Below are 26,945 nucleotides of genomic sequence, written 5' to 3'. Positions count from 1 at the left end.
ACAAGCTGCTGCTCAGTAGTGTGTTGAACATCCTGAGCTTTGTTGGCTTGCAAAACTTGGTCCAACTGCATAGGAAAGTGCACTGGTCAGAGGGACTGAAAACCAAACTGATGCTTTAGAGCAGTTGGAGGCAAGGGAGTGGACCATACACACTGGAAAGTACAAAATGAAAAGCATTCCTTCCAATTTGTATCTTCCTGACTTCTTGTATTTTTTTTTTCAAATTATCCTTCTACGTAAGAGCTGACAATTTTTACAACTCAGCTTTTTATTTTGCATAGTGCCTTTGAGGATATGACTGGCATAACAGAATCACAGAATTATCTACATTGGAAAAGACCTTGAAGATAATCCAGTCCAACCATTAACCTAACACTGACAGTTCCCAACTACACCAGATCCCTCAGCGCTATTTCGACTCTACTCTTAAACCCCTCCAGGGATGGGGACTCCACCACCTCCCTGGGCAGCCCGTTCCAACACCCAACAACCTGTTCTGGAAAGAAATACTTCCTGACATCTAGTCTAAACCTTCCCTGGCACAATCTGAGGCAATTAGCTCTTATCCTATCGCTTACTACTTGGTTAAAGAGGCTCATCCCCAGCTCTCTGCATTCTCCTTTCAGGGAGCTGTAGAGGGCGATGAGGTCTCCCCTCAGCCTCCTCTTCTCCAGACTAAACCCCTCCAGTTCCCTCAGCTGCTCCTCCTACGACCTGTGCTCCAGACCCTGCACCAGCTTTGTTACTCTTCTCTGGACACTCTCAATTAACTCTATGTCCTTTCTGTAGTGAGGGGCCCAAAACTGAACACAGGAATCGAGGTGTGGCCTCACCAGTGCTGAGTACAGGGGTCAGATCCCTTCCCTGTCCCTGCTGGCCACGCTATTGCTGACACAAGCCAGGATGCCATTGGCCTTCTTGGCCACCTGGGCACACTGCTGGCTCCTGTTCAGCCAGCTGTCAATCAGCACCCCCGGGTCCCTCTCTGACTGGCAGCTCTCCAGCCACTCCTCCCCAAGCCTGTAGCGCTGCTGGGGGTTGTTGTGGCCCAAGTGCAGCCCCCGGCATTTGGCCTTATTGAAGCTCCTCCAGTTGGCCTCAGCCCATGGCTCCAGCCTGTCCAGGTCTCTCTGCAGAGCCTCCCTACCCTCCAGCAGATCAACACTCCCACCCAACTGGGTGTCATCTGCAAACTGACTGAGGGTGCACTCGATCCCCTCATCTAGATGATCAATAAAGATGTCAAACAGGAGTGGCCCCAACACCGAGCCCTGGGGGACACCACTCGTGACTGGCCGCCAACTGGATTTAACTCCGTTCACCACAACTCTTTGGGCCTGGCCATCCAGACAATTTTTTTTTACCCAGTACATCATGTGCCCATCCAAGCCGTGAGCAGTCATTTTTGCCAGGAATGACTACATGTTTTTGTTTCAGAGGCAGAATTCTACATACCCAAGTAGATCCTCACAATTGGAAAGTTGTCTTTGGTTTTGAGGAGGCTGCCCATATGTTTTTTTCTGCAGGGCTTTTTTCACAGGTATAGAGTACTGAAGAGACAGTGCTCTATCGTATGAGTTTTCTGTCTTAATTATTAAGACGTGCTTTCCAATGTGAAGAGACTGTTTATGGTAGGGTGTCTGGAAAAGTATGGAAATGGCCTTTATGAATATTTACTAGTAATTCTGATTTTAAAATACATATTTATATGGGCCAAGAAAGTCTATAAAACTGTCTTTTAAATGTTAGTGTTCTGTAGTATGTACAACATTGATAAATCCAAGGAAATACAGCTAGTGAAGACACATGGTATGATAGAGGAGCTTTTTGAGCCAAAAAGCACGTAAAACCTTGTTGATATAAAGTTCATGTCCACATCTACCAGGCTGCCTTGTGACTTCTGTCTTCCTTCACCTGAGCTGCTATTTGTGATCCTGAAATTTGACTCAAGGTGTCGAAGGGAAGCAGCAGAATGCAGAGTTGCATTGCCAGGGCCGCCTTCGTGGTCTCTTGGGTGTGTGTCCAGACCTGATCCTGACTGAGCTTCACATGAGTTTGACACTTTGGGCATGGCATCAGTGCCTGATTAATGGTTAGAGATTTGCATTAAAAACTGATTTTGATCTCTATAATTCTTTGGTAGAGAAGTCCATACCTGACAGTTAAGGTTTTCCAAGTGTCTTGACTTGTTCAGAGTTTCTCAATAGTGAAACTTCAGCAATTTCAGGATTAGTCAGTGATGAGATGAAATTCCCCTGATGCCTCTCATTTCATGAGGATGCTTTTGCACCTCTGTGTTGCAGGACTATGTCCCAAGGTAATAATGTTGCAAGCAGCAAAAGCAAGGAGCCACTTCAGCACTGCAGTTGTGTTGGCACTTTCTATTTGTTTCCTTTCTTCTAAATCCCTGAGAGCAGCTCCAAAATTGCCAGTGTGCAAATTAATCTCTCAAACAACACATGGGATTAGCATTTCTGTGGAGTTATGTCAACACTGTCATTAGTGAGAGAGAGAGCACTGAACAGATAGCTTTGAGTGTTTCTGCAAGGTATAATTATTAAATTCAGTCTCATGTGAGGGAAAGACAAGCACTGAGTTTATCTGTTGTTGGGCTGTTGAATATATGAGAAAGCTGAAAACTATTCTTATTATTTTTGGTATTTGGATTAATTGTTTGGGTTGAATTTTAGCCTTAATGAATTCAACAAAAGTTTTGTTGCAGACTTACCAGGGATAGGTTTTCACCACTTTGGTCCTTCAGTGTTTGAAGATGAATAGCTGCTGACAGCCGTTGCAACAAATATTTTCCCTAACGTGCAGTTTGTCAAGGAGTGAGGATTGCTGAGTGTATTGCGGGAACAGACACTTACCATGGAAGGCACAGATAGTCTGTTCTGTTTAACAAGCCCATTTTCTACGCTGACTGTAAGAAAATCAGGTTGATGAAGGGGTTTGTTCGTGATTTGCTTAGAGAAGGTGGAATGCATTGCTTTGGCTCATTGAGAACTGATCCACTTCCTTCTCTTTGCAGTGTGTAGCTGGTTACCTCAGAATGTGGTTTTTTTTCTGATTTTTTTTATCCCATGCTTCCAAGTTTTGTAGGTGGAGAGCAACATTGCAGTGACTGTGTGCCAAATACCTGTTAAGGATTACTTGGGAAGACAATAGAACCTCAATAGAGATTTTTAAAAGGAAGTGCTCAACTTCACTTTTATTTTTTTAAGAGGATGTGCGTGTTTTATTTCTCAAGAATCTTTTGAAAAATCCCAATCAGTGCTACTAAAAGCAACAATGATGCAGTAAAATGATTCTCCGCAAACTGTTCACACTTGTTCACTGGAGTACTGAATAAACCGACTCCTTTTTGGTTTTGTTTGTTTTTTATAGGGTATTCCAGGACCACATGGTAATCCAGGTTTGCCAGGATTGCCAGGTCCAAAGGTGAGTTAATTTATCCATGTTGCCATGTAAATACATGAACTTTTTAATGACTTTTTGGAAGCTCCAGAACTGTTTCCTATAGTAGAAGCAATTGTCCTTCTTTGGTTTACAGATGGAACTGTTACTATAAACATATTTTAATTAAATGTGATCACTTGAATTTAACTTAAAATCAAAACAAAATAGCAGTTTATCCAGAGGAAGAAAAACCCCTGTGTGTGCAGAATGCTGACTTGGAAACTATTACCCATGCAAGTACTTACCGAAAGAGTTCCTGTAAATCAGCTTGGCCTCCTTGATAAACTGGAATTCAAGTGAGAATAGACATTTAATTGCTGCAACATTTTGGCTTTCTTTTTTTTTAAAAAAAAAAAAAAATAGACTTTCATTCTCTATAAATTAATCTTTTTTGTCAATGCCCAACTTTTGATATTTAAATATTCTAATATTTCAGACATTATCACTTGATTAATATGCTAGAATAATTTTCTGAAGATTTATGGATGTGATATTAAAACCAAAGACAAAATACTAGACTGGAAGCTCAGATAAAACCCTTCAAACTTGTGTAATGTAGACCCTTTAAATAGATTTGACAGATTTGTGTAGTTGCAGAATACCTTCAACTCATATTTAGCTTGAACAATTTGATAGATAGGTTAGGAAAAAAACAGCAACAACCATGACTTGTTTTAGTAGGTTTCCTAATGGCAGGAATCTGACCTGTCATGACAGGTGTTAAAAACTGCTTGAGGACATAAAAAGAAATTTAATAAAGCTCTCAGTGTCAAACACTGTAAACCCAAATGACTATTTTTTGTGTGTGCTTATTACCTAGTTCTATAGGAACAGTTAAACTTATAGATTAATAATTAATATTTACCATATTTATGCTGGCTGTATAATAGAATAGATTGCTAGGAAAATAATTGCAACTAATTTGGATTTGTTTTATGATGTGTTTTCCCCCCTCCACTAGATCATAATTATGATCAGTTCTGTAGCTGTCTCCATAGAAGGAATTTCATGTGTGTGCATGTACCTATTTATATATTTCATAAAATATGTATATATGTATCTATTACTAGCTGATTAGTGATCTCTTTCATTTCTGTTAGACTATAAATTATCTTTTGAATACAATTATCTTCTGAAACACTTTAAATAAAAATTAAGCCAGATGTTCACCAAGTTTTGACTATGGGGATCCACTTAACCTACACTGACTATGTAAGCTGAAACAAAACACACTGCTTGATATTAAAACATTGCAGATGAGTTGTAATAATTTTCTGGCAGTAAATCAATGCAGAATTTTATTTTGCCTTTGAGATGCGTGTGTTTTTCCCTCCTGTGCCGAAGCATCCTTTGTGCACTTGCTTTTGAAGCATGGAACAACATTAGCTAAGATCCTTACAGTATAGTATCTAGCCCTGAGCATGAGCTAGCAGTTCCAACCAATAGCTGATGTCCTTGGCATTTAATTCCTGATAACAGTTGATGGGTGTTTTAGAAGTAATTTAAAAGTATTCATGAGGTTTGGCTGTGTTCCTGGCTCTCTAAAAAAAAAAAAAAAAAAAGGATTAGTTATGAAAATCTAGTTTGTAGATTCTGGCACTGTCCTAACTACACTGTAATGTAGTGCTTTATTTTATCCCCACATCTTGACCTGTGGTGACATGTTAATCCACAACTGAAGGCCATGCATAACAATGGCGGTTTGGTTTTTAGATTAAAAATGAGGAATTAATTGTGCTTATAAGGGAAAGGGAAGGCGATGGGTAAGTTATCAGAAGGCCTGTGTTTTAACTAGCTGAGAGCTGATTCCAATTCTCTTACAACTCAGTTTAATATGCCTGTGTTGGAAAATGGAAGCAGAAGACAGACTGGAGTTGTTCAAGGAGTTTAACTATTTACCTTTCAAAATGTAAATTAGCTGGAAAATACTCGGATAACTCCTGCCATGCTGAAGAACTGTGTTCTCTGTGACCTGACACATCAATTTAACACAACAGAATATTTTTCCATGTTTCCATTGAGCAAGTGGACTCACATATACGAAACTTAACAGCAGAGGGAAGGGTCACCCCTGGTCTGCAGTACTGTATGCAAGAGGAGGATCAGGCCCCGTGGCATTCCAAGTGGATGTTACAGATCTAAAACGGCTGACCATCAGGAAACCTCACACTGCTTGTCCTATAGGTCCCTGTGAGCATCCAGTGTTGCCCCTGAAAGTAGGATTGTACTAGCAACATCAGCAAACAGATATTTTCCCCAATCTTACCTTTCTTTCAATGAAGGGCACGTATCATCTTTAACCTAGTGCTGCTGTGGGATAAATGTAACTATTAAAGTTATTTCCTTGGCTACATAAAATGTATTTCTGAGTGAGGAGATCTTGATGCTTGTGATTGACACCCAGAGTTACTCTACAGCTTTGAAGTCAAGAGCACTGTTGTAGCCTGTGCTATTTATATGAACACACCAGTGAAATGTTACAGTATCCTTTGCGTGCAGCTTTTAGTATGAATTAGACCAAGGGGTTCCCCATTTCCTCCTCAGTTACTATATTTTTAGTTATTAGTCCATGAATGTGGGTTCAGCCTACAGCTTGGGAACTCCCCAGGTGACTGCATGAAGCATTTCCCCCAGCGCCGTCTCAGGAAGTGCCATTTGCTGGTCACTCCTGTTTTAAGGGCAGCGAATTTGACTCTGAGGGGTGCAGGCTTGCGGTGGCTGAGCTGCCAGTAGCCAGCGGGTCTGCAGACCCCCCTGCCAGCCCATCCGGGGCTCTGTGGTGCCCAGCTGGAGCTGTGCGGTGCCCAGCCGGGGCTCTGCAGCGCCGGCAGGCTCCAGCAGCGGGGTTTGAGACAGGAATCGCTGGTGTGGCAACGTCCTTCTCGTCTCTGCAGCCTGGTCTTGGATGTGGACAGTAATCCTGGCCAAGAATGATGAGCTGTCTCATCTGCTAGGAAGTAATTTGTCATGGGACAGAGGTCTTTGCACGTTTTCAGCTCTGTCCTTCCCAGCTGCAATGTCTGTGCTGGATGGGGCAGGTACTGAGCGAGACGAAGCCTGAACAAGATTATAATCAATGCAGTAACACAGCCTGATAATCTGGCACTGGTGTCCTGAATTGGTGGAGAATGGGGAGAGCATTTAAACTGAGGTGTCTGCTGTAATCCTGCTTGAATTTCCCAATAAAATCTGCTTATCAAAGATTTTTGTGACATTATGAAATTTGGAAAATGTAAATCTCATTTCGATCTGAACTCTCACTATTGTGTTTTGTTGTAGTTCTTTACTGAAAAAGATATGAGAAAAAAATTTTGTAATAACAAGTGCATTTTATATGACCCTTCTTCCTCCTCTACTGTAACAGTTGAAAATATTTATTTCACATATTACAAACTCTCTTCCCTGATGATATTAATAAGCTTAATTTCTCTGTGACAGGGCCCTAAAGGAGACCCAGGATCCTCTCCAGGACAGGCAAAATGTGGAGAAAAGGTAGTATTTCCTTAATTTCAGCAAAGTATTTGTCTGTCCTATTCTTTTGTTGAAGTCTTGTTTAATATTCAGAGCAGTTATAACAGCACAATGCTTTGTATTTACTGTGATGCTGGTGTATTTTGACAATTACACGAGACCGACCAGTGCAGACACAGGTCATGTTCCAGTGAAACATAATGATTCTGGATGTTTTTGTTGTACAGGGTGATCCAGGCCCCATAGGATTTCCAGGCCCACCTGGGATCAAAGGACAGAAGGTAGGATTCTGCTTGCATTTTCACGTAACCCTCTCTGGCTCAAATCAATGGCTAGCTGGTGGTCAAGAGGTGATAGAAGGGCTCTAGACCTACTGCTGGTACTGTGACTATCTACAGTATCAGGCTCCAGGGCCAACAGTGCAAATTCTTCCCTTGCCGCTAAATTAAGTGAGATCATCCCAACAGAATGTAAATCACAGCTGCTTAGGTTGGTGCACTTCAAGAGGCATGGTGTGCCTCTGCTTGAACAGAACAGGTACTAGGGAAGATAGGCTTGCCTGCAAGATACAGCAATTTTTACATCAATCATATCCAATTTTAGTAATAATTTTTTAAGTTCTTCTTCTGTAATGTAGTATAGAAGAAGCTCCATGGGATCACATGCTCAGTATTTCTGAACTGAATCATTTGCTTTTTTCCAAATGTGTACCAGAATTGCGAAAATATAACTCAGGTGGAATAAGTTCCAGTTTTGGATGCCACATAACATGGTATTTTTTAATATGAGAAATGTCAGGTACCACACACTGCACTTAAGAAATATATCTAAATTATGTACACAGGAAAGCATAAGGCAGACAGATAGTATTGGGAAGGGAACATGAAGGATATCAATAGATGAAAGGAGACAACCATAAGAAAATGAGCACAGAAGACTGGGGGAGTGAATATAGCTTATGTAGAAGGAAAGGTCACCCATCTTAAATCCAGTAGTCGGCTCTGATTGGTCAGATGGTGACAAACTGGTGAGGTGGCAAACATCAGCAAGAAAGCTTGGGGGGAAATACTATTAAACACTGTCTTTGCAGAAGATAGTTCAATGTTGCAAGTGTAATAGAAAAACATGGACAATAGATATCACAGCAGAATTTTGAATTAGTATGTAATAATAAAGGCAGCTGTACAGCGTCTGTCAGAAGGATGGAACGAATTGTTAGAAAGGTGGGCCCTGGTATTTTTGGCTTTAATTTTTGACATATAGAAGAGGAATATTAATTAAAGGCTTGCCTGCTATTGAAACTAAAGAAAAATGGCATTGTAATAGAATTTATATTCAGTGCCATGTAAGTGCCATTCAGTACCATAGAAGAATTGACCAAAACATAGTAAAAATGTGACCAGGAAAGGAACTGAGTTATCACTGAATTGGCACCAGTAGGAGTGTGGAAATTTATTTTGCCAAACATGTGGCCCGCAGTTCTATGGACTGAGAAAATGTAGAGTTGTGAGAAGAATTTGCTTCCCCTCTGTTGAGAGTTAACATACAAGCCTGGACACTGATAGCTTTTGTCACCACTGATCTTGGGCCACCTTGAGATTCCCCAAGTATTGTGCTTTCTTATATTTCATCAGGTTTATAATTTTGCTCTGAAAACAAAGTAGTTTTTGTCTTAAAGCTTTTTAGATGGGAAGCAGCTGTCACTTGTTATGGATTATGAGACTGACATTTGGGAGCACGGAAATTAAAATCTTACGGCCATCATTCTCTCTTCCTGCCACAAGAATTCACTCCTTATCGGAAGGTTAGACTCTGTGTAGAATCGTGCTCACTTGATCACTGGAAATCTTACTCGCTGTTTCCATGTTGTACACATCAGACACTAATTAGAACCATGTTTAGAATAACTTCTGCCTGACCAGATTCTAAGAATACCAGCTTTTGAACGATACTACACCTGTAAGCAGTTAAAAGTATTTCATGCTTAATTTTTTAATGACAAGCCCACAATTTACTGTCTTTTAACTAATTGATTTTTAATTATTGCTTTTCAATATATGTAAATAGATAGACGTGCTGTTAACTCATTGTGATCTCAGAAATTGTTTTCAAAGGAATGTGAACATAAGTAGCTGTGAAGTAAACCAGCTACAAGAAAAAACGGCAGAAAAATCAAGTATTTCCATTTTTGTTTTGTACCTCAGTACTGTTGGGGCATCACTATAATATTGCATAAATAACATATTTCCGATACTCTTTCCCATCCAGGTAAAAAGGAAGATTAAAAAAATCATACATATGAGTTAATGGTGTTCTTCTGTTTGATTTCAGCAGTCAGCTTGTGTTAACTGAATAGTTTCTAAACAGTGAGGTATTTGCTAGCAAATAAAAATGCTAATGTTCTTTCAGGTACTTTTAGTAGTGTAATACAAATCTGTGTTGATTTCATGGTTACTTTCTGTCATACTGGTTTTGTCAGTGTTTTCCTGGAAGACCTAGAAATCTGAGAGTTTTTCTTTATGGAATTCATCATCCATTTTCCATTAACTGGAGTGAGGGATGGCTTTGGGGAGCTGAAGTGGAGGGTGCGCTGCAATGCCTTCTGCCCTCCACTGGGCCTGATCTCCCACTCCAGGGTGGTTGTGGATGTGAGGGAAACCGCATTTACCGAGTTTTCTAATCAGAATTTGCCTGGTTCTGAACTTCCTGTGCAACATTAGTTGATGCTTATACAAAAACATGTGTTCTGGAAGTTTGAGGAAAGTGTACATATTATTGTCACTTTTTTGACAAGAATGATTTTTGAGAAGCCATACTCCATGTGGTTTTGGTTCTGTTTTTCTGAATATCTGAGATAATGTTAGGAGAGTTTCTTGGAAATACTCTTTTTATCCCTCAATAGAAGTTTTGAAGCCCTCAATGCAATAGAACAGCACTAGTAAACTACTGTTTTGGATTAGAACTATAAAATGATGTGTTTCTTTTTATAAAGCTGAGAATCTACAGGTTTTTTTTAGTGAGATAGTAAACCAAACGTATGTTAATAATCAGGACTCGAGGCACATATTATTGTGATTGACTGTATTTTTCATTACATATCGTGTGGCGGAATCTGCATCCTTGTGGTTGCATATAAAATACAGCATATTTCTTATGCCTGTAACACACACTATAAAAAGTCAAGTTTTGCTTGGGGTAGGGCTCCAAATTTGTTCCAGTGTAAGGACAGAAAATTGTATGTTTATGAAGTGTTTAGAGGCCTGTTTCTTCCTGGCATCTTTAGAAGCGGAGAAGCAATGGCAGGAACTGAGGGTTAGTTTGAGGAGAGTGCTGTTTCCAGAGCAGTTGGCACGCTCTTGTATCTGGAGCTGCTTTGACAGGATCAGCAGTCAAAACTTTCCTTATATCACTCTAGAGACCTCACAGAGTGGAAGACCCTTCCTTCCCCCTCTCCCCAGAAAGGGTCTACTTGACTGGACAAACAAGCAAGTACTTGCCTCTGCTAGCCAGAGTACTGGGAGGTATATTATCAGCCAAAGGACAGTACTCCTGGGCATTGACTTGCCTGGGATCATGCCGATACATTAGAATGACTGCAGTGCCTGCGTGGTGCAGGTACTTGAGAATGACTCTGGAAAAGATTTCTAAAAATACTGGCTACAATTTTGGGGCTGGCTTTATTCTGTATCTGATGTGTATGTAACAGCAAATGATGGGAACCTGGATCTTTAAAATCCTCGTAAAATTCACACACTACAGTATAATATGGTAAGACATGTTGAAGGAAATAGCTTGGCTGCAGCCTGAAGGGCTCTGTATTTCCTTTTGTCTTTACTTTTGCATTCTGTAAACCATAAGGCAGGTAAATAAATTTCAAAGCAGTACCTGTGTTGATGTCATTATACTGCCAAGTATCTCCCACTGCTGCTAGAGAGTGCAATTTTCCTTGAGCAGGAGAAAACTCCAAATTTGAGAGAAATTCTCTACTGAATTAGATGAAGAAAAGGTCCAGCTTCTAAATGTATGCACTTTTTTAAAGTGATATTTACATTTCTTAGGATATTCGGGTTAAGAGATGCTAGGTGTAATCTTAGTTGTGTTAATAAACATCAGCAAACAAGATAGAATCGAGCTTTGAAGAAAAAAAAAACCTAAACCAACAAACTATTTGCAGCTAAAGTTTTTCAAAACTGGATACCATGTGGTGACAATGTGGAGCTGATAATTAAGCATTGCAAAGGCTCATGTGACAGCACACGGAAATCTGTTTATATGCTAGATTTACCACGTGCCTGGAAATTTTTTTTTATGGTACTTTTCAAAGACTAATATCTCTCTGTAGCTGATGGTTGTAGCATTAGGTATAACACTGTGCTTACATATTTTTAGAGGTTACAAAAACTTCTTGGCTCTCTAGCAAAGTTGACGGTGTTATGCCAGATGTATTTTAATAACAAATGCATAGAAAGGCTAATAAAACACAATGGCACCAGTAAAATGGAAACACTTGGCTTGAACAGTCCTTGCTGTTACGATTTAACATCTACGTTTTGCTATATAGAGACTTCACTCAGTCTGGGTCCCACCGCGCTAGGCATATGGTAAAAAACAGACACTTAAACTTGCTATGAAGTCTCTTCTGAGTTGAATTAGCTGGTGGTAAAGATTTTTCTCTTACACAGACCAAAGTATTCTTGCAACTTGCTATGTTTTTGTAATGTGCTTGAAGTCTGTGTTGCTGTAACTGGAAGCTTCAAACCTTTGTCTTCCACACTGAGCTATTAATTCAGAGCATTAATCTTCATTAGAAATTGGGAGGTATTTCATTTTGCAAAACAGTGCATGTGAACTTGTGTTCTTTTGTATTTTCATCTTAGCTTAGAGAAAACGGGATCTTATTTATATGGGTACACTCAAGAATACGAACCCAAACTAATAAAAAACTAAGAATTTTAAGAGGATTAGCTAAATCACAGCAAGGGGAAACCCCTGTGTGAAAACTCTCTCTTTGGAATGATACTTATTTTAGCATAGGTTAGCTTCATTCCAAACCAGCATTAAGTGAGTTAGAATGAATTAAGGCTGTGTTAACTGTGAATAAGAATATGGGCATACTGCTTTAAAATATGAGTTCAGAGCAGTTTTCCTCTGACAGAAGTAAGGTGCTGTGGTGCATGCCAATGTATAGTCCTTCATCTCAAAGATCCTTATGTGCCTTCTTTTGAGACTGTGCATGCAGATATTAATCAGCCAAACTGACCCACTTTGAAATTAAATCATGATAAATTTATCTTTGAGTGTTTCTGTGTATAGCAGCATTTACTTTCCTTTTCTCCTTGTACAGAAATAATAAACTACTGAGAGATCTATTCTAGCAACACCTAATTTAGTTGATCATTTAAGCATAGAGAGAGGATTAAATTCTGAAATGGATAAATACAGAATGGGCTGGAAATGTAAAAAGCTATATGTCTTTCTGAGGCACATTTTGAAAGCTAAAGATGAGTTGCTGGCATATGCTGGGATCTTTAGTTCTGCTTTAGTAATTCAATAAAAAATTTTGGGTTTAGGCATGCATTAATACAGTAAATTGGGATATTTCATGTCAACTGGTTTGTCCAAGATCAGCTTCTGGCTACATGTGTTACAGATTTATTTTTTTTTCCCCAACAGTAATGCAGACTTGCTTCCTTACGTACAAGATAACATATATAAAATATTTAGACTTAAGCTACAGAAGAGGATTGAGGCCAGAATACATTATAATTTTGCAAACTGGCAGTGCTCTGTGTGTCATTAGCAAAATGATAGGATACACCTGCTGTGTTGGGTTTTGAGAAAATGAGGCCTTTGGGTTTCTTAATGAGTACATCTCTTTTGGATCAAGATTTCTCAAGCAACCCTATAATAGCAAAATTGCAAATTTTGAAGCCTTACAGATGTCATCCTCTTTTATTAGCTAAAATTATCACCAAGCAAAATCACTGCATCTTTTAATTTTGTATATGATAATACAATTAATTTCATGCAGAAAGACTCGTGGTCACACAGAAGCAGCTCATCTAAAACTTTGGGATACCTGATCTGCTTAAATCAGTTGGAGAATTCCTTCTTCTTACAGTGGGTCTCAAGTCTCTACTGACTAATGAGTATCATCATTCTGCAAGGCAGCCAGATGTTTGACATCAGTCAAGATACTTCTGATACTCAGTCAATGTCTTTGAGGCCAGTTTTATGATGGATTGCTATCCAGAAGAAGGATTGTTTTGGTCTTTCTCTTTCAAGCTGCAGCTTTTGGAAATTGCATATTCCCAGTATCTCTTGCAAGAGATGTGGAGAGCAGACTCTTGGCTTCTGCATCAATCATGCAACTGTTACAGCCTCCCTTTTAGGCCAACTTGTCTGGGTATGTTTAGTACAGTGTAAAGACATCCAGGAAGAAGGTTTTCCTTTCAAGTGTACTGATGCAGATGGCAGGTTCCAGCTCTATTTTTAATTCTTTTTTTTCATTAAGAGCTAAAATATGCATGAAATGGTTAATGGATAGGAAGTAACATTTGACAACTTCATGATTCCAGCACCACAGGGAAGATTTCTGGGATGAGAAACAGGCTATTCTCCCTACTGATATAATTTCCATGATATAAGATCTGGAATATGTTCTATGTTAATTTTAAAAAGAGATATCATGTGTCCTGGAAAGACTATCTTTCTTGAGACTGTCCTAGAATAATCTGAGATGATCCTCTACTTATACCCCTCACAAAGGGCGTTGTGACAAGGATTTAGAGTGGGGAAATGCACTCTACCGAATCCAATTCTTCAGTTTCAGCAATAACCGGTGATAGCGCTGGAACCATCTTTCAGGGTGCTGATATCTTGAAACTGTCTAAACTTGCATGCATATTTCTTACTCCCTTTCTCTCACTCAGATTTCAATGAGCTGCTATATGTAAACTGTACTAATACTGCAGGCAAACAAGTTTGGACTTTTTTTTTTTTTTCCTTGATAAAGAGAGATTGGAGCAGGAAAAAAAGGTCCATTTTGTGTGTTTAACTGTAAGTATTCCGTATCTGTTTCTCTACCTCCAGGGTCTTAAGGGTTATCTGGGACTGCAAGGCCTGCGGGGTGAGCAGGTAAGTGATGAAAGCACAGTATGCTATACTCTACAGATGAACAATTGAGGATAGAAGAATACATAATCCAATATTAAGTGTACAATGTAAGTAATCAGTGCAAATTACTGGCTGCTTAAAGAAATACTTGCTAGTTCTTGACCAAGAATTCAGATTATTTAGAGAGCAGTGTGCTAAATAGTGGTCTAAAAGAAATGGAAAAAACCAGCTTTTTTTTCTTCAAGTACCACACTGGCTTGGTGGAGGTTGGTGTAAAATTCTTGATTGAGGCACATTTTGGATTCTCTCAAAACATCTACTGATTTAATGCATTTTAAATCTCCTAGCAAGTAGAAAATGAAATTGTTATTTAGCGTTTTTTCTCACTTTCATATCAGTTCAAGAAGCAATCTGAATGTACATTTCATAGACGTGATGTGTCTTGCTAGCATTAATGAGGCTTCCAATGGCAGAGTAGGTGAAAGCATGAGTTTCCTTTTGGATGGCCCTGAAAGGTGATGATAACAGATGATGGACATCTGAAGGGAGATGAAAACTCATAAACATCATCCATGATTTTAATGAGTTTTATATACAAATCTTAACTGAACGAGTGGTGATTTTTATTATAAGCCCACAGGCATTTTTCTGTGATAACTGTCATTTATCAGTGAGATAAAGAGATAGCCAGTTGAAAAAAAAAATAAAATTCTTAACATCAGGAGAAAAGTGTCTCAATCTTTGAAGAAGTTGCAGGTGAAAAGTAATACGTTAGTTTCATGGAGGTGAAAGTGAAGTGTTTAAAAAGTAATTCTGCTCATTATTCATGCAGTCAAGCGTAAAAGTTTCTTTGCAGGCAATTCATGTTCAAGAACATGAAAAGTGGTGATGTGCAACTGTTTGCTATCTCAGTGTTCTCATACTGCTGCAAATGTTTTCCTTCATTACTATCATTAATTAAAAGTACTCTGATGTAAGTTTTAAGAGAACACTTTGGATGAAAGAGTTTTATTTTGCATGTGGTTCTTACTGCTAGTGTTTTCAGACCTGACTGGCAAAGGTGATGAGTTAGACCAGTTGCTTGTCATCTGTTGCACCTACTTGTGTTTGTAGTTTTTAAAATTTTGTATAGCAAGGGCAGACATTCCTCTGAATTTGTAAATTGTGGAACTCCTTAAACAGCTGGTAACAAAGGATAAGGTTTTAAAGATAAGGAGTAAATGTAGTGATTCTACTGCTTTAGTTTTTTCACATATGCATATTTTGAGGTACAGCTGAGCCAAAATAGGGGACCGTGGATCCTAGTTCCATGATACAACATCTGTCAGAAGATGAATCACTACCAGTTGAAAGCGGGTGACAGAATCATCTCAATGGCAGCTCATTTAAACAAAAAATACTGCAACCTCTTTTTGCATCTGCACTTCTGAGTTCTGCTTCCTAAGACCACTGTTTCACCATAAATCAGCTGAGGAAAGCTCAGAAGGGAAGTCCTGATCTATTGCTATGGTAACGCTGACATATGACAGTGGGTGGCAGGGTCAGGCTGGGAGAGTGTTCAGTTTATGGTCTTGGCTTGTTTAAAATAAAATTAACTGAACAGAGGTAGGTGGAGCTTCCTGTGTCTCAGTGATGGGCCCATGGCATTTGGCACCATTTCAGAAAAGCACTTTTCCCTGAAAATAAACAGTCAGATGCACAGATGTTAAGCAATAAAGCAACAAAAATTACACTTGGATTTGCTTAGGAGGAAGAAGATGGCAAGAAGTTCTATACATTCATGACTAATTCAGTGCTATATTGACCTAATTCTGGAAGAAACAAAAAAAATTTGGCTTTACAAGGACACAAGGCTTCATTCATGAAACATTTAACACATTTGTTCAAACACAGCTAAGAGCAGTGCAAGTACTTGGTTGTAAGGACCTGTCTCCTATAGTCCTTCTCAATTACGTTTTATAAATACTATCTGTGCTTTTGTTATGGAAATAAGGGGAGGACTATTGTACTCTACAAAATCTTAGAGTACTCTTTTTGTAATGCTTTTAAAAGATTATGCACCTGATATTGGTGTAGTTACTTATGTATGATGAGTAAATTTTAGGGTGCTGATGCTTGCTCAAAAAGCAATTTTTCCATGAGCTTAAGCTGTGTGATATGACTAGATGTTAAAAGAGAAATGATAAAACAAATTTTTTTTTTTTTTTTTTTTTTTTTTTTTTTTTTTAATTTCCCCCCACCTCTTTTTCCACTTAGGGAATTCCAGGAATTGCTGGCAACGTTGGGGCAGTTGGTTACCCTGGCAGGCAGGTGCAGTAACTATACTAATGTCTTTGCAGTTCTGGGGGTTTTCTTGTTTATTTTTTTCAACAGTACCATATCTAATTCTTTTGGAACTACTAATAGTATAAATGTATTTGTTTGCATCCTGTGATTTATCCTTGAAACAAACCTCTTTCACAGGTAGTGCCCTTTAGGTAGTGTTGAGTCTCATGACTTTTAAACCTGGCTGGGTTAGGTGCAGTAATGCTGTACCTTTCTGGAATACATAAATGACATTCCCAAAGTACTGAATGTCTAAACACTTTTTATTCCTTCATAAACCTGTTACGGTTTTATGTGGTTTATCTTCTTTGTATTTCAAGTCCAGAAGCAATAGGAAACTGCCTGCTGTAGTATATTTCCTCCTGATTCCCACCAGTGTATTTACTTCACTGTTGAAACTATTTCTTCAGCCCTTTAGGGAAACAGAACATTACATGATTTTTATTATTTTTTTTTTCCATTTGAGAAGGAGAATCAATAAAGCCAGAAAACAACTTTCTATAAGCACAAACACTCTTTTTTTTAAATTTAAATATAAGCTAACAGATACCTCAGCCAGTAATAGAAATAGGAAACAAAGTAGAAATATTCATTATTTTCCCCATATAAAGGTAGATGAGCCCAATTCAACAATTGACTTTGTCGTTTTGTGTCTGCCTAGAGGGTAAATTTGACAAACACTTCAGTGTTTTATTGGGTTAGGTTTATAATTGTTATATATTTTAAAATTCCATTACAATATTTTATATACTAAGGGATGATAACATGTTTGTGTTCAATCACATAAAATGTTTAGAGCATTTGGACTACATATACTCTTCTGACATTAGATTGAAAATAATTGGAAATTTGTCCAAATATAAAAGCTCAATGAAAAATCCTGTGAGAACATGTCCATATAATATCAGATCACTGGGTCTGGAAAAATTTTCCTCTCAGTAGAAATAATTTTAATGTAAAGGAAATTTCTCATTGTCTAAGTTTCAGCCATGAATTAATGGGAGACCTTTCTGAACATGGTCCTAGGGGACTGCTTGATGACATCCTCTGCAGTTCTAATCATTTTAAGAATGTATTTGTCAGTTTACAGTTAACAAATGCTGTTAAAATTCTTTTAAATAGAATGTATCTGGTTGTTTAAATTGAAGTACAACTAATGTCTTCTTGTAATAGGGCTTAGCTGGACCAGAAGGTAACCCAGGTCCTAAAGGTATAAGAGTAAGTAAGCATTTTAAGAATTTTGGCATGTGTGTATGTTGTTACCCATATAGTACATTAGAAAGAGGATGAGGAATTTAATTCAGCTTTGCCAGTTGTATGCCAGCTGAACTACTCTATCTTTACAGAATCTACAAATGAGAAAACATAGTGTTTCTTTAAAAATCCGTGTAAGGATTGAATTACTTTTTTCCCCCCATGGTGAGCAGCATAGAGCAGTCTTCCATAGTTGCCCTTCCTCTCACTTGGAATGCATGCAGACAAGAGAAGGAAAGCTGTACTGAATGTGGGGGTGTGAAAGCTGGGAGTGAAGAGGAGCCGACGTTTCCTGCCTGAAGCATTATTTCCCTAATGGATGCTGTCAAGAAGGGAGACATATCTGACATTTGCAATCTGTAACAGCCACAGAAGTTGATAAAGGGAAACCATCCTGTCACATGAAAACCGTAAAAGTGATCTTGAGATTTTAGAATGGTTCAGTTGTAGTCATGTATATCCATCCCAGGGTCTGAAGGTTCTTAATGCTCTGCTGATTCAAGGTTTGGTTTGGATTATTTTTGGAGGTGAAATAGGTTGGGTTTTTTCTGTTAGGTTTTTTTTTTTTTTCTTATTTGGTTTGGGTTGGGTTTTTTTAATAGGCATATGAGCATGCCTACACATGCTTGTGCGTGTATAAGTATTTTTTCAGACTGACTCTCACCATCAGGCATTAGACACGGGTTTCCAGAAACTTGCATGTTGCTGATTGCACGTAGGGTTTGAAGGAGCCTTTTGCTGTTTTCAGGCCCTCAGCTCATGTTGTACAGGTTGTGAAGCAGTGTATTTTGTTCTCATGTACCTATTAAAATAATATTATTGTGTTGCTAGATTTACTTTTGTCCTGTTTTTTTTAATGTAGTTACTAAAGCCTTTATCTGCAGCAGCTTCTTAAATGTATGTCTGTTTGTTTTGTTTGGTTTTTTTTTGGGGGGGGGGCAGGATTTAATGTCAATTTTCATTACAGTGATGAGAAAAATTAGTTTGTCAGCATCAAGTGCCAACAGATATTGCACCCTCAGGGATTCTATCTTTTACATTAATTCAGTTAATTTTTGCTCAGATTCCCAAAGCATTTTGTCTTGTTCTCCCCTCAACCAACAAGACATTAAGTGATACCAGTCACTTCTAGAAAAGTTACTACTTCTTTGTTTACTCAAAGCTAAAAATGTATGAGTAATTTTAGAGAAAACTATCTGTCAGGTCTTAAGTCTAAGTCTTGTATGAATTCTACAAGCAACTTCCAATAAAAACGATGACACAGCCCTGCTGAGACATACTGTTGTGCCAGGGAGGTGTATAGCAACATGTCTGAAGTATCTTTAGAGCTTTAAGTTTAGGACATTCCTGCGATAAAACTGTTCTTCTCAGAACAGAGAACAGAAACTATAGAAAAAATAAGGGCCTTTGTTTTCCTTACTGTCTTTAGGGCTGGATGACAAGATAGGCACTATCTTTCATAATTTAAAAAAAAAAAACCAAACAAAAAGAAGTTACCCAGAAAACCCAAATCATTACAATTGGAGGACTTGAGATAGAGATGAAAGCAAGGGATTCTTTTTTAGTAACTAATAATTATTTTGTTCCAATCTCAGTTTGAATCTGGTAGTGCAGAATCTATCTCCTGTTTTTGTAAATTGTGCTATCATTTCTGCTGAGTCAACAGCACGTTTCTGTGTCCATATAACTGATATGAGAGAATCTATTTCTGACTTCCTGAGAGGAAGGTGGGAGAGAAATGCATTGTCACTGAACTTTAAGAAAAACATTCTGCTTATGACCAGGTGAATTTTTTAGAACTTTTGCAGATAGCAATGATCACACAGTGTTATTAAAGATGAGAACATCTTTTCTGATATATTTAGTGAATAAGGTTAAGTTCAGTAGCTCTTTCATATTTTACTTATTCTAATAGATAATGTCTCTGATGCACTTTTGTCTTATTGAAATACTTTCTTAGTACTTTTTTAATTGATTCTGTACCCTTATAATAGGAAATTGTTTTTGCTGTTGGTTGGGGAGTAAATCCTAGTCACATTTAAGTTGATTGAGCTTCACTGGTAATTTTAAATGAGCTTGAATTTAATCCCTGAGCCTTGAACCCACAGCTGTCCAGTACTGAGGGACAAGCAGTGTTGGTGGGAAGCAGCCTTGTAATTAAGAATTGTTCTTACGTGTTTAGGGTTTCATTGGACCTCCAGGTGTGGCAGGACAACAAGGACCTGAAGGAGAAAGGGTAGGTTTAATGGAATACTAAGGAAATATTGATGTTTGGGTGGTAATACAATTTATGTTAGAATGGGCAAAAAATGTGCAAGGTATAACCATTTGAGTCTTTGTCTAAAAGCAGAACTGATGTGGAGGAAATTAAATAAATAGGTTGTATCCAATTAGTTTAATCAATGAAATACACTGGTGTGAAAGTTAATTGGGGGCAGCTGTAAATTATTATTTAAATTTAATCTAGAGCTGCAAGGATTAGAGGGTTGGGGTTTTTTTCTTAGCACCAAGGTCCATAATGAGTATTTTTCATTGTAATTTCGTTCTCTCAATAATTAATATTTGTCAGTTGTCAGATGATGTTTGTAGTAAAACCAATCATGCAAATCTTAATCTCTGTCACTGTGCTTGAGCTTTTTCTTGTTTCTCTTGAGCACAAAGGGTGTCTGGCCACGTACTTTGATGGAAGCAGGTTATGGCCCTTCATAGTTGTTCTGATGTGGCCACCTTAAAGACAAGCAAAGTTTGTGTTTCTGCCCCCGTCATAGGACATTGCTTTTTTTTTTTTTTTTTTTTTTGTGGTGGTGCTTCTCATGCTGTCTTTTCCAGTCAAATGCAGTTTTAATTAATTGAATCTAAGCTACCGAAGAAAAGAAAACCTACTTATGATGGGTTATTTCTTTCTCAGGGCATCCCAGGCTTCCGTGGAAAAAGGGGTCCTAAAGGGAGACAGGTAAATCTTCTAACACTTGTTACAATTTCTGCTGCCCGTGTAAATGCACATGTAATTCTCTCTGTAACTTTAATCAGCTGGAAAATGTTAGTTTTCTTTTTTCCATAGATAATTTTCTATTGTTTCCAGTTAGTACTTTGCAGTAGTAAAATTCTGTGCAGGTTATAACTACTACATATTCTGGAGAGAGAAATTCTTAATGTGATGAGCCTTGTGGCTTATTACGATATCAGCTACCTGAGGGTTAAAAGATGACAAACACATAAATACATTCTGTAAAACTAGTGTTAGCACAAGGTACAGATACGATGTGAGTTTCATAAGTCTGATTTTGGTATTGGTTTGAATGCAAATCAGATTCTTCTAATGTCTGATATTTCTGGACTATGGTAAATTAAAGCCATCCTCTACTTAACATATCTTTCTGCAGCTGAGAATAAACACAAATCTGCCAACTATACATTATCAAGGTTTAGATATTTTCTGTGGTATCGCTTCAATGCCAAGTGTTTTGTTTTCTGCTGCAACCTTATTATTTTAGGTCTTTGAAGTTATCCAGGAGTTTCCACTTTTAACTTTCTTGTGGTTTGAGATTGGAAACTGCAACAGCGTTCTACAGTTGTGCACTTAGTTGTGTTCAGCAGTTCAGATGCCTTTCCTCTAGCATGTTGAACAAGCTTGTTCAGCAGTAGTAGTGTGATTACCATCGTCTGGCCCTTGATGTATGCTGTGAAAGTTGTGGAGGATTCTGTTTGTTTGTTTTGTTTTCTGTGAGGATCTAACACCAGCCAGAAAAAGGCACTAGCCGTCAACAGAGTTCCTTCTGATGTAAAACAAGGCAAGCAGACAAAAGTGTCATTAAGTTGATAGCAGCTTCAGAAAGAGAAGTCTATCAAATTGTTAAGGTAAAATCAAAGTAAGAATCTTTTTTTTTAATTATTCAGCTATCAGGACAGGGTGCTCCCATGCTTGTTGACCACATTGTAGTTTGCTTACAATTTGAATCAAAGGCTACTTTGTGCATGTTTGTCAAGAAGAGGTCTGTGCTCAGTATCTTGCAGTAGTTAGCAGTGTGTTGGGCTGCTGAGTCACCTGAAGCTTTTAAGAAGAACCTGAACTGAAAGCAAAGGCTTGTGCTCAATGTGGAAAAGGAAAAGGAGGTGACAGCAGGGTACTCTGAAAACATGTTTTGCATTATAATCTTTCTCAGTGGCAGTTTTCATGTGAGGCTTCTGATTGCCAGTGTAACGGTTTGTTTCAATCAATCTGTTGGTGCTGTGTGTGCTGTGGTAAGCAGTTACTTTGCATTTATAGTAAGAGCAGTACTTTTATAAGTGCCAGGTTATGCTCTGGTAAGGATTTCTATTCATATAAATCAATTCAGAGAGGTTTCACATAGGTGACAGAGCACCAAAAGCACCTCTGCACAATGTCTGTGATTACCTTTACTCAGTAGTGATTCATCTGTAATATAATTTTCTCAATCCCAAGGTTCATTCCAAATCCCTTATATGATCTATAAAGTATTTATGTAACTAAAGGCTACTAATATAGGGACCAAACCATGAGAGGAATCACACAGAAGCCTGGCTTGAAGTACTTTGCTGGATCACAAGCTTAGAGAATGTGTGTTATTTTAACCCCAGACAACGATAGATGTGATGACAACGTCTTTCAACGCAGTGTCCTGGAGTTAACAACGCTGATGTTTTGCAGCAGGACACTGTCACTAAAGAAAGTTTGGTATGGGAATTGAATAGTGCCTGAAGTCAGGCTCCTCACCTGGTGTTCTAGGATGCAACAGTTATTTGGGCAAAACTTCTGTCAGTAATAATACTTGGGGAAGAAAAACTATCTGACTGGCAGAGATCCCCTGAAAGAAAACAGATCCCAGATATGATCTCATTTTTGAAAAGTAATATGAAAGTATGAGTGGGTTGTACAAGGGATCGTACACCTACAATTCAAAATGCTACTACTTGGCAGGTTTATTGAATAGTTATTCATATTTGTAACATCTCTGGCATATTTGAAATGGAACAAAATATTGTTACCAAAATCTTTATTGTGAAAATTACAGACTGAGGATTTGTTTGAATTTTAGATTAGTTTTGCATACAATAATTTTTAAAGAAAATATTTCATAGAAAAAGCATTGCATGCTTGTTATATGAAATTTGGTTAGTTCTGCAGTATTTTTAATGCATTGTTTGTTCTCTTAGTATGATGTATCGTGTTTTTACATACAGTTTGACCACATTTGGGGGAATGTTTTTACATAGTTTTGTTCTATATGGTAATAGTTACAAGGAGTGGTCAGAGTGGCAGGACAGACCTTGTAAATTATACCAAGAATTTATTAATCAAAGTCCATTGTAACTGTAAACCAGTTCAGGTTCTATTGTATATTAAAATTATAAATAGTTGCCCTTTGTATGCTTTATAGTAATGTTAAATTATAATGTTGATTTAATAAAACACATTGCACAGAGTATCGTTATATTACTTACGATTTTAGACTTTTTTGACTGTTCTCCTATGTTGAATTTTCCTTGCATTTTTCTACTTACTAAAATAGTTTTGTCAGCATCAGTTAAAAGACACATGCTGTTGAGGATGGGATTATGATGACTGTGGGTAATCTGTCCTTTTCATAACTCATGCTGTGTGGGTTCCTGCTGTATATAAACCATCATCTGTGACCTGCATCTGTGATCTGGTAAAACACTCCCACTGCATCCTCCATTTCACTTTTGATGCCTCATTTATGTGTTTTTAAAAACACTTGATATTTATTTGTGTTATGGCAATTCTGCCCCTTCCAACATCTACCAATGTTAGGCAGTAAAACCAAAATATTATGCTATTAAGGAAAGGGTAGTAAATTAATCTTTGTCTACATCCTATCAGCTGGCAGCTTTTAACAATATAGGCACTGTCAAATGCTCATTTTGCATATGTGAAATTTTACAGTACGTTTTCAGGGTTGTGCAACAATTTGGCCAGTAGTACACTGGTTGAGAATCAAAGAAATCTGCTTTATTAACCACTAAACCTATGAACCTCTACTGTTTAAATGATGACAGGAATAATATAAAGACCTGCAATGTTCGTTGTTACAATTATGGCTATAGATTCTCATTTGTGAGTTCCATAATCAGATCCTGAATAAAAATGTAATTGTTGTGAGGGGCATTGCTATCTTTTTCTTTCCAGAAGAATGCAGGAAAAAAAAACCTTCCAAAAAAAATCAACCCAAAAGATGATACAGGGAGTGTTAACCATGTCTCAGATTAATTCACACTATCATATATGATGCTGGAAATTAAGAGCCTATTAAGTTGCTTCAACATATTGTTTTAGCAGTGTGTATGCATATATATACACACACAAAAAGTTGCCTTAACTTTTGTAGAATTTTGGTTTAAGTTATTACTAAAGCTAAATATGCCTTAAGCACTGCTTAAACTACTTTGGTTTATGATACAATTTTTCCACCTCCTTGCCACAGTTTTATGTTGTCTTCCTGACTGATATCCATCTAATATTGTATGATGATGCAAATCCCCCATTCCATTAAGGGAAGACACAGCTTCCCTAAGTCCTGAGCTGGACAGCGATGCGAACGTCCTTCAAACAAGGTAGATCAAAAAGGCCAGACTAATTCTACCTTTGACCTATAGCAGGTTTGAACACAGTTTTAGAGAAGGGAAAGTTTAATGCCTGGAAGTACTGTTCCTGATACACAGGGAGGGGTAAAAAGACATTCAAACATTGAAAAGACAAAGAAGAGTAGTGTCAAAATTATTGTAAGGATTGAATTTGCTCTTTTTCCCATGGAGATGGACTAGTAATGCCCTGGTGCTTTGCGGCTGATTTCCTGAGGTCAATGCACCTCTCTATCTCAGTACTCTAATACTGTGTGAGATTTTTCAGTTCCGTGAAACGTTTTTCTTCCTGTGAGCACCTTAGTGTGGATTTTTTCCATGCAGTATCCCTTTCCAGCTTGATATTTTGCAAATATGTGGTAGGCTCTTCTGTGGACCTTACAGTGTAATTGAAAAGGATGTTGACTTCTCTGTGGATCTGTGCTCCATCCTTTTGCCTAACTTTATACAGTGATAGGAATCATGAAAATAATGCGTGGTGGTGCTTCAAACTAAGAGGATGAATTTGCTATTAGCTTCGTGTGGCTCTTCCAGAGAAATAGAGATCTGCTTGGCAATAGTACACTGATAAAAATTAATGTAAAAAAAAACCCAACAACAAACACATTCACAAACAAATAAAAAAAATAAAACCCAAACCACTTTTCCCCAGCAACTCATGTGCTTCTACAGTGAACAGCATCAGGAAGAAATAAAATAATCTGTGAAACCCTGAGAAGGAAACAAGGAAGGTTAGAGCCACTGAAGTGGTGTATTTCTATTTCATTTTCCTTAAACAAGAAATGGAAATTCTGTTTCAAGCTTTGGTGCTTGACTTGGCCAGTCAGATTTCTTTCCTGTCCTGATTATCTAGTCTCTGAAGTCAAAACTCTGATCAAATGAATGTTATTTTTCCATGTCTTGAGTATTGTTTCAGTCTCTAGATGCAGACTAAGTAAGGAAAGTGTTCACATTGGTAAAGACAGTGTTGTGCCAGAAAGATGAAAAATTTGATTTCTAGTGAACATGTGTCACACTGAGACTGCAACTATTAATATTTGGGAAAGAGCAACAAGAGAACGAAAGACAGATGTTTTAGTGAATGCGGTAGGTAACAGGGAAAAAAAAAATAAAAATCCTAAATAGGAAAAGAGACTCCAAGCAAACAGTTCAAGTAATACTTGTTTAATATTGCTTTCAAAGCATTCAGTAATCTGATTTTGCCCTATGCTTACATTGTGCATAATTATATCTTTTTTTGGTTATGATTTTAGGAGACAAATACCAGTATTCATCTGAACTGTGCAGCTGAAACTTTCTGCTTCTCCCATTCCTCCATCTCTCTCCCTGAATCCACTTGCTGATGTCCTAATTTCTAATACTATAGGAATTCAGTGTTCAGACCACCTTTTGTGTCTTGGATAATACTTACAGTCTCTCTTCTCCTTTAGGGTTTTCCAGGTGACTTTGGAAATAGAGGCCCCCCTGGTCCAGATGGGAATCCTGTAAGTATCAAATTGCGTGTTGATTAACGTGGTAAAATTTATGGCACTCGATATTAACACCCCTCCCAAATGCAAAGGAGATTTTTGCCTCAAAAGCAATGTTTTGAAGTCCACGGGAAAATTTTGGACAGTTAATTTTCCATGGGAATTGCTAGTAAAGTTCTGTAATTAGTGGTATAAAAAAGAGAAAAGAGCCAGAGAGCTGCTGAGAGAACACTATTTCCACTGCTGAATGTGCTGACTACCTTGAGAAACAGATACCTTGCTGTCCTCATTGTATTACTAATGAATGTTTCATCTTCAAAAATTCTTGCATTGGATATGACTTTGCAATTTTTATTTTAAACAGTTATTCCAAGATCACCTTAGCAAAATGGGATTCTGCATGCATGCCAAAACCCTAGCTTTCATGTGCATCTGATAGTTGATTTCATCCTTTGAACTGTTACTGAATACAATTATGCTAGTATGTCATTTAGTGCATTATAATCAGTATGATAACAGCTTTGTCCTTGGCAGCATGTACAGGCTAAAGTGCTCTCATGGTATGGTATTCAAACTGTGGCACAGTCACGTCACTTCACTGGCTGCTCTCAAAGGAACTTTGCTGTCTTTCTGTATTTGTAGGGAAACTCTGGCATGCAGACTCCAAACTCAGGTTTCCTTTGATATGAGAAACCAGTGAAAGGGCTTTGGGCCAAACAAGAGGACAGCAATAAGTGCTGGGCAAAAGAGCAGCTGATTTGAATCTGCTTTTACTCTTGGATGTTTCTTTGGAAACTGCTGTCAGTTTGTCTAAAGGGGGTTCTGATATGGACCAGAGTCAGCAACGGGGCAGAGATGGTGTCCTTTTTGATGGTGTGCCCTTTCCAGACACCCATCTTAGAAACTTGTTTTAGAAAAGCTTACATGAATTTTGCTGGTGGTTTATTGACGTTTGGTGTCAGCATTTTGGAACACAAGGAAAAATTACTTTGCATTTCTGGTCCCTGAGGCAAAGTTCCCCTTGAGGAAATGTCAGGTGATGTTAGTATGGTACTTTTCATCTTGAAAGCCCTCTGAGGGGTTGTGAGTGTCACCAGCTGCTTTGCAAATGATGCAAAAAGTTTAGTTCTTCCTTCCCCCTCCTGGTACTCCCCAGTCTCCCTCCATTCCTGATAAAGCAGGTATTGTCTTTCCACTGGATCTGCAGAACAACAGTACTTTAATAGAAAC

General features: G+C 38.1%; 1 protein-coding gene across 1 annotated transcript in view; it reads left to right on the top strand.

Annotated features, from left to right (window-relative positions):
• COL24A1 (collagen type XXIV alpha 1 chain) overlaps positions 1-26,945 on the top strand; it is a 152,096-nt gene that overhangs the window by 24,840 nt on the left and 100,311 nt on the right. The window contains exons 5-13 of the mRNA XM_026853918.1: positions 3,388-3,441; positions 6,898-6,951; positions 7,158-7,211; positions 14,023-14,067; positions 16,303-16,356; positions 17,545-17,589; positions 19,808-19,861; positions 20,534-20,578; positions 25,677-25,730. Of these exons, the coding sequence (XP_026709719.1) occupies positions 3,388-3,441; positions 6,898-6,951; positions 7,158-7,211; positions 14,023-14,067; positions 16,303-16,356; positions 17,545-17,589; positions 19,808-19,861; positions 20,534-20,578; positions 25,677-25,730 (459 nt within the window). The remainder of the gene's footprint in view (positions 1-3,387; positions 3,442-6,897; positions 6,952-7,157; positions 7,212-14,022; positions 14,068-16,302; positions 16,357-17,544; positions 17,590-19,807; positions 19,862-20,533; positions 20,579-25,676; positions 25,731-26,945) is intronic.

The sequence above is a fragment of the Athene cunicularia genome (assembly GCF_003259725.1).
Source record: "Athene cunicularia isolate RWA chromosome 8 unlocalized genomic scaffold, athCun1 chr8_part1, whole genome shotgun sequence".
Classification (NCBI taxonomy): Eukaryota; Metazoa; Chordata; class Aves; order Strigiformes; family Strigidae; genus Athene; species Athene cunicularia.
Note: the sequence above shows the minus strand (reverse complement) of the source record. Positions and strands in the feature narration are given on the sequence as shown.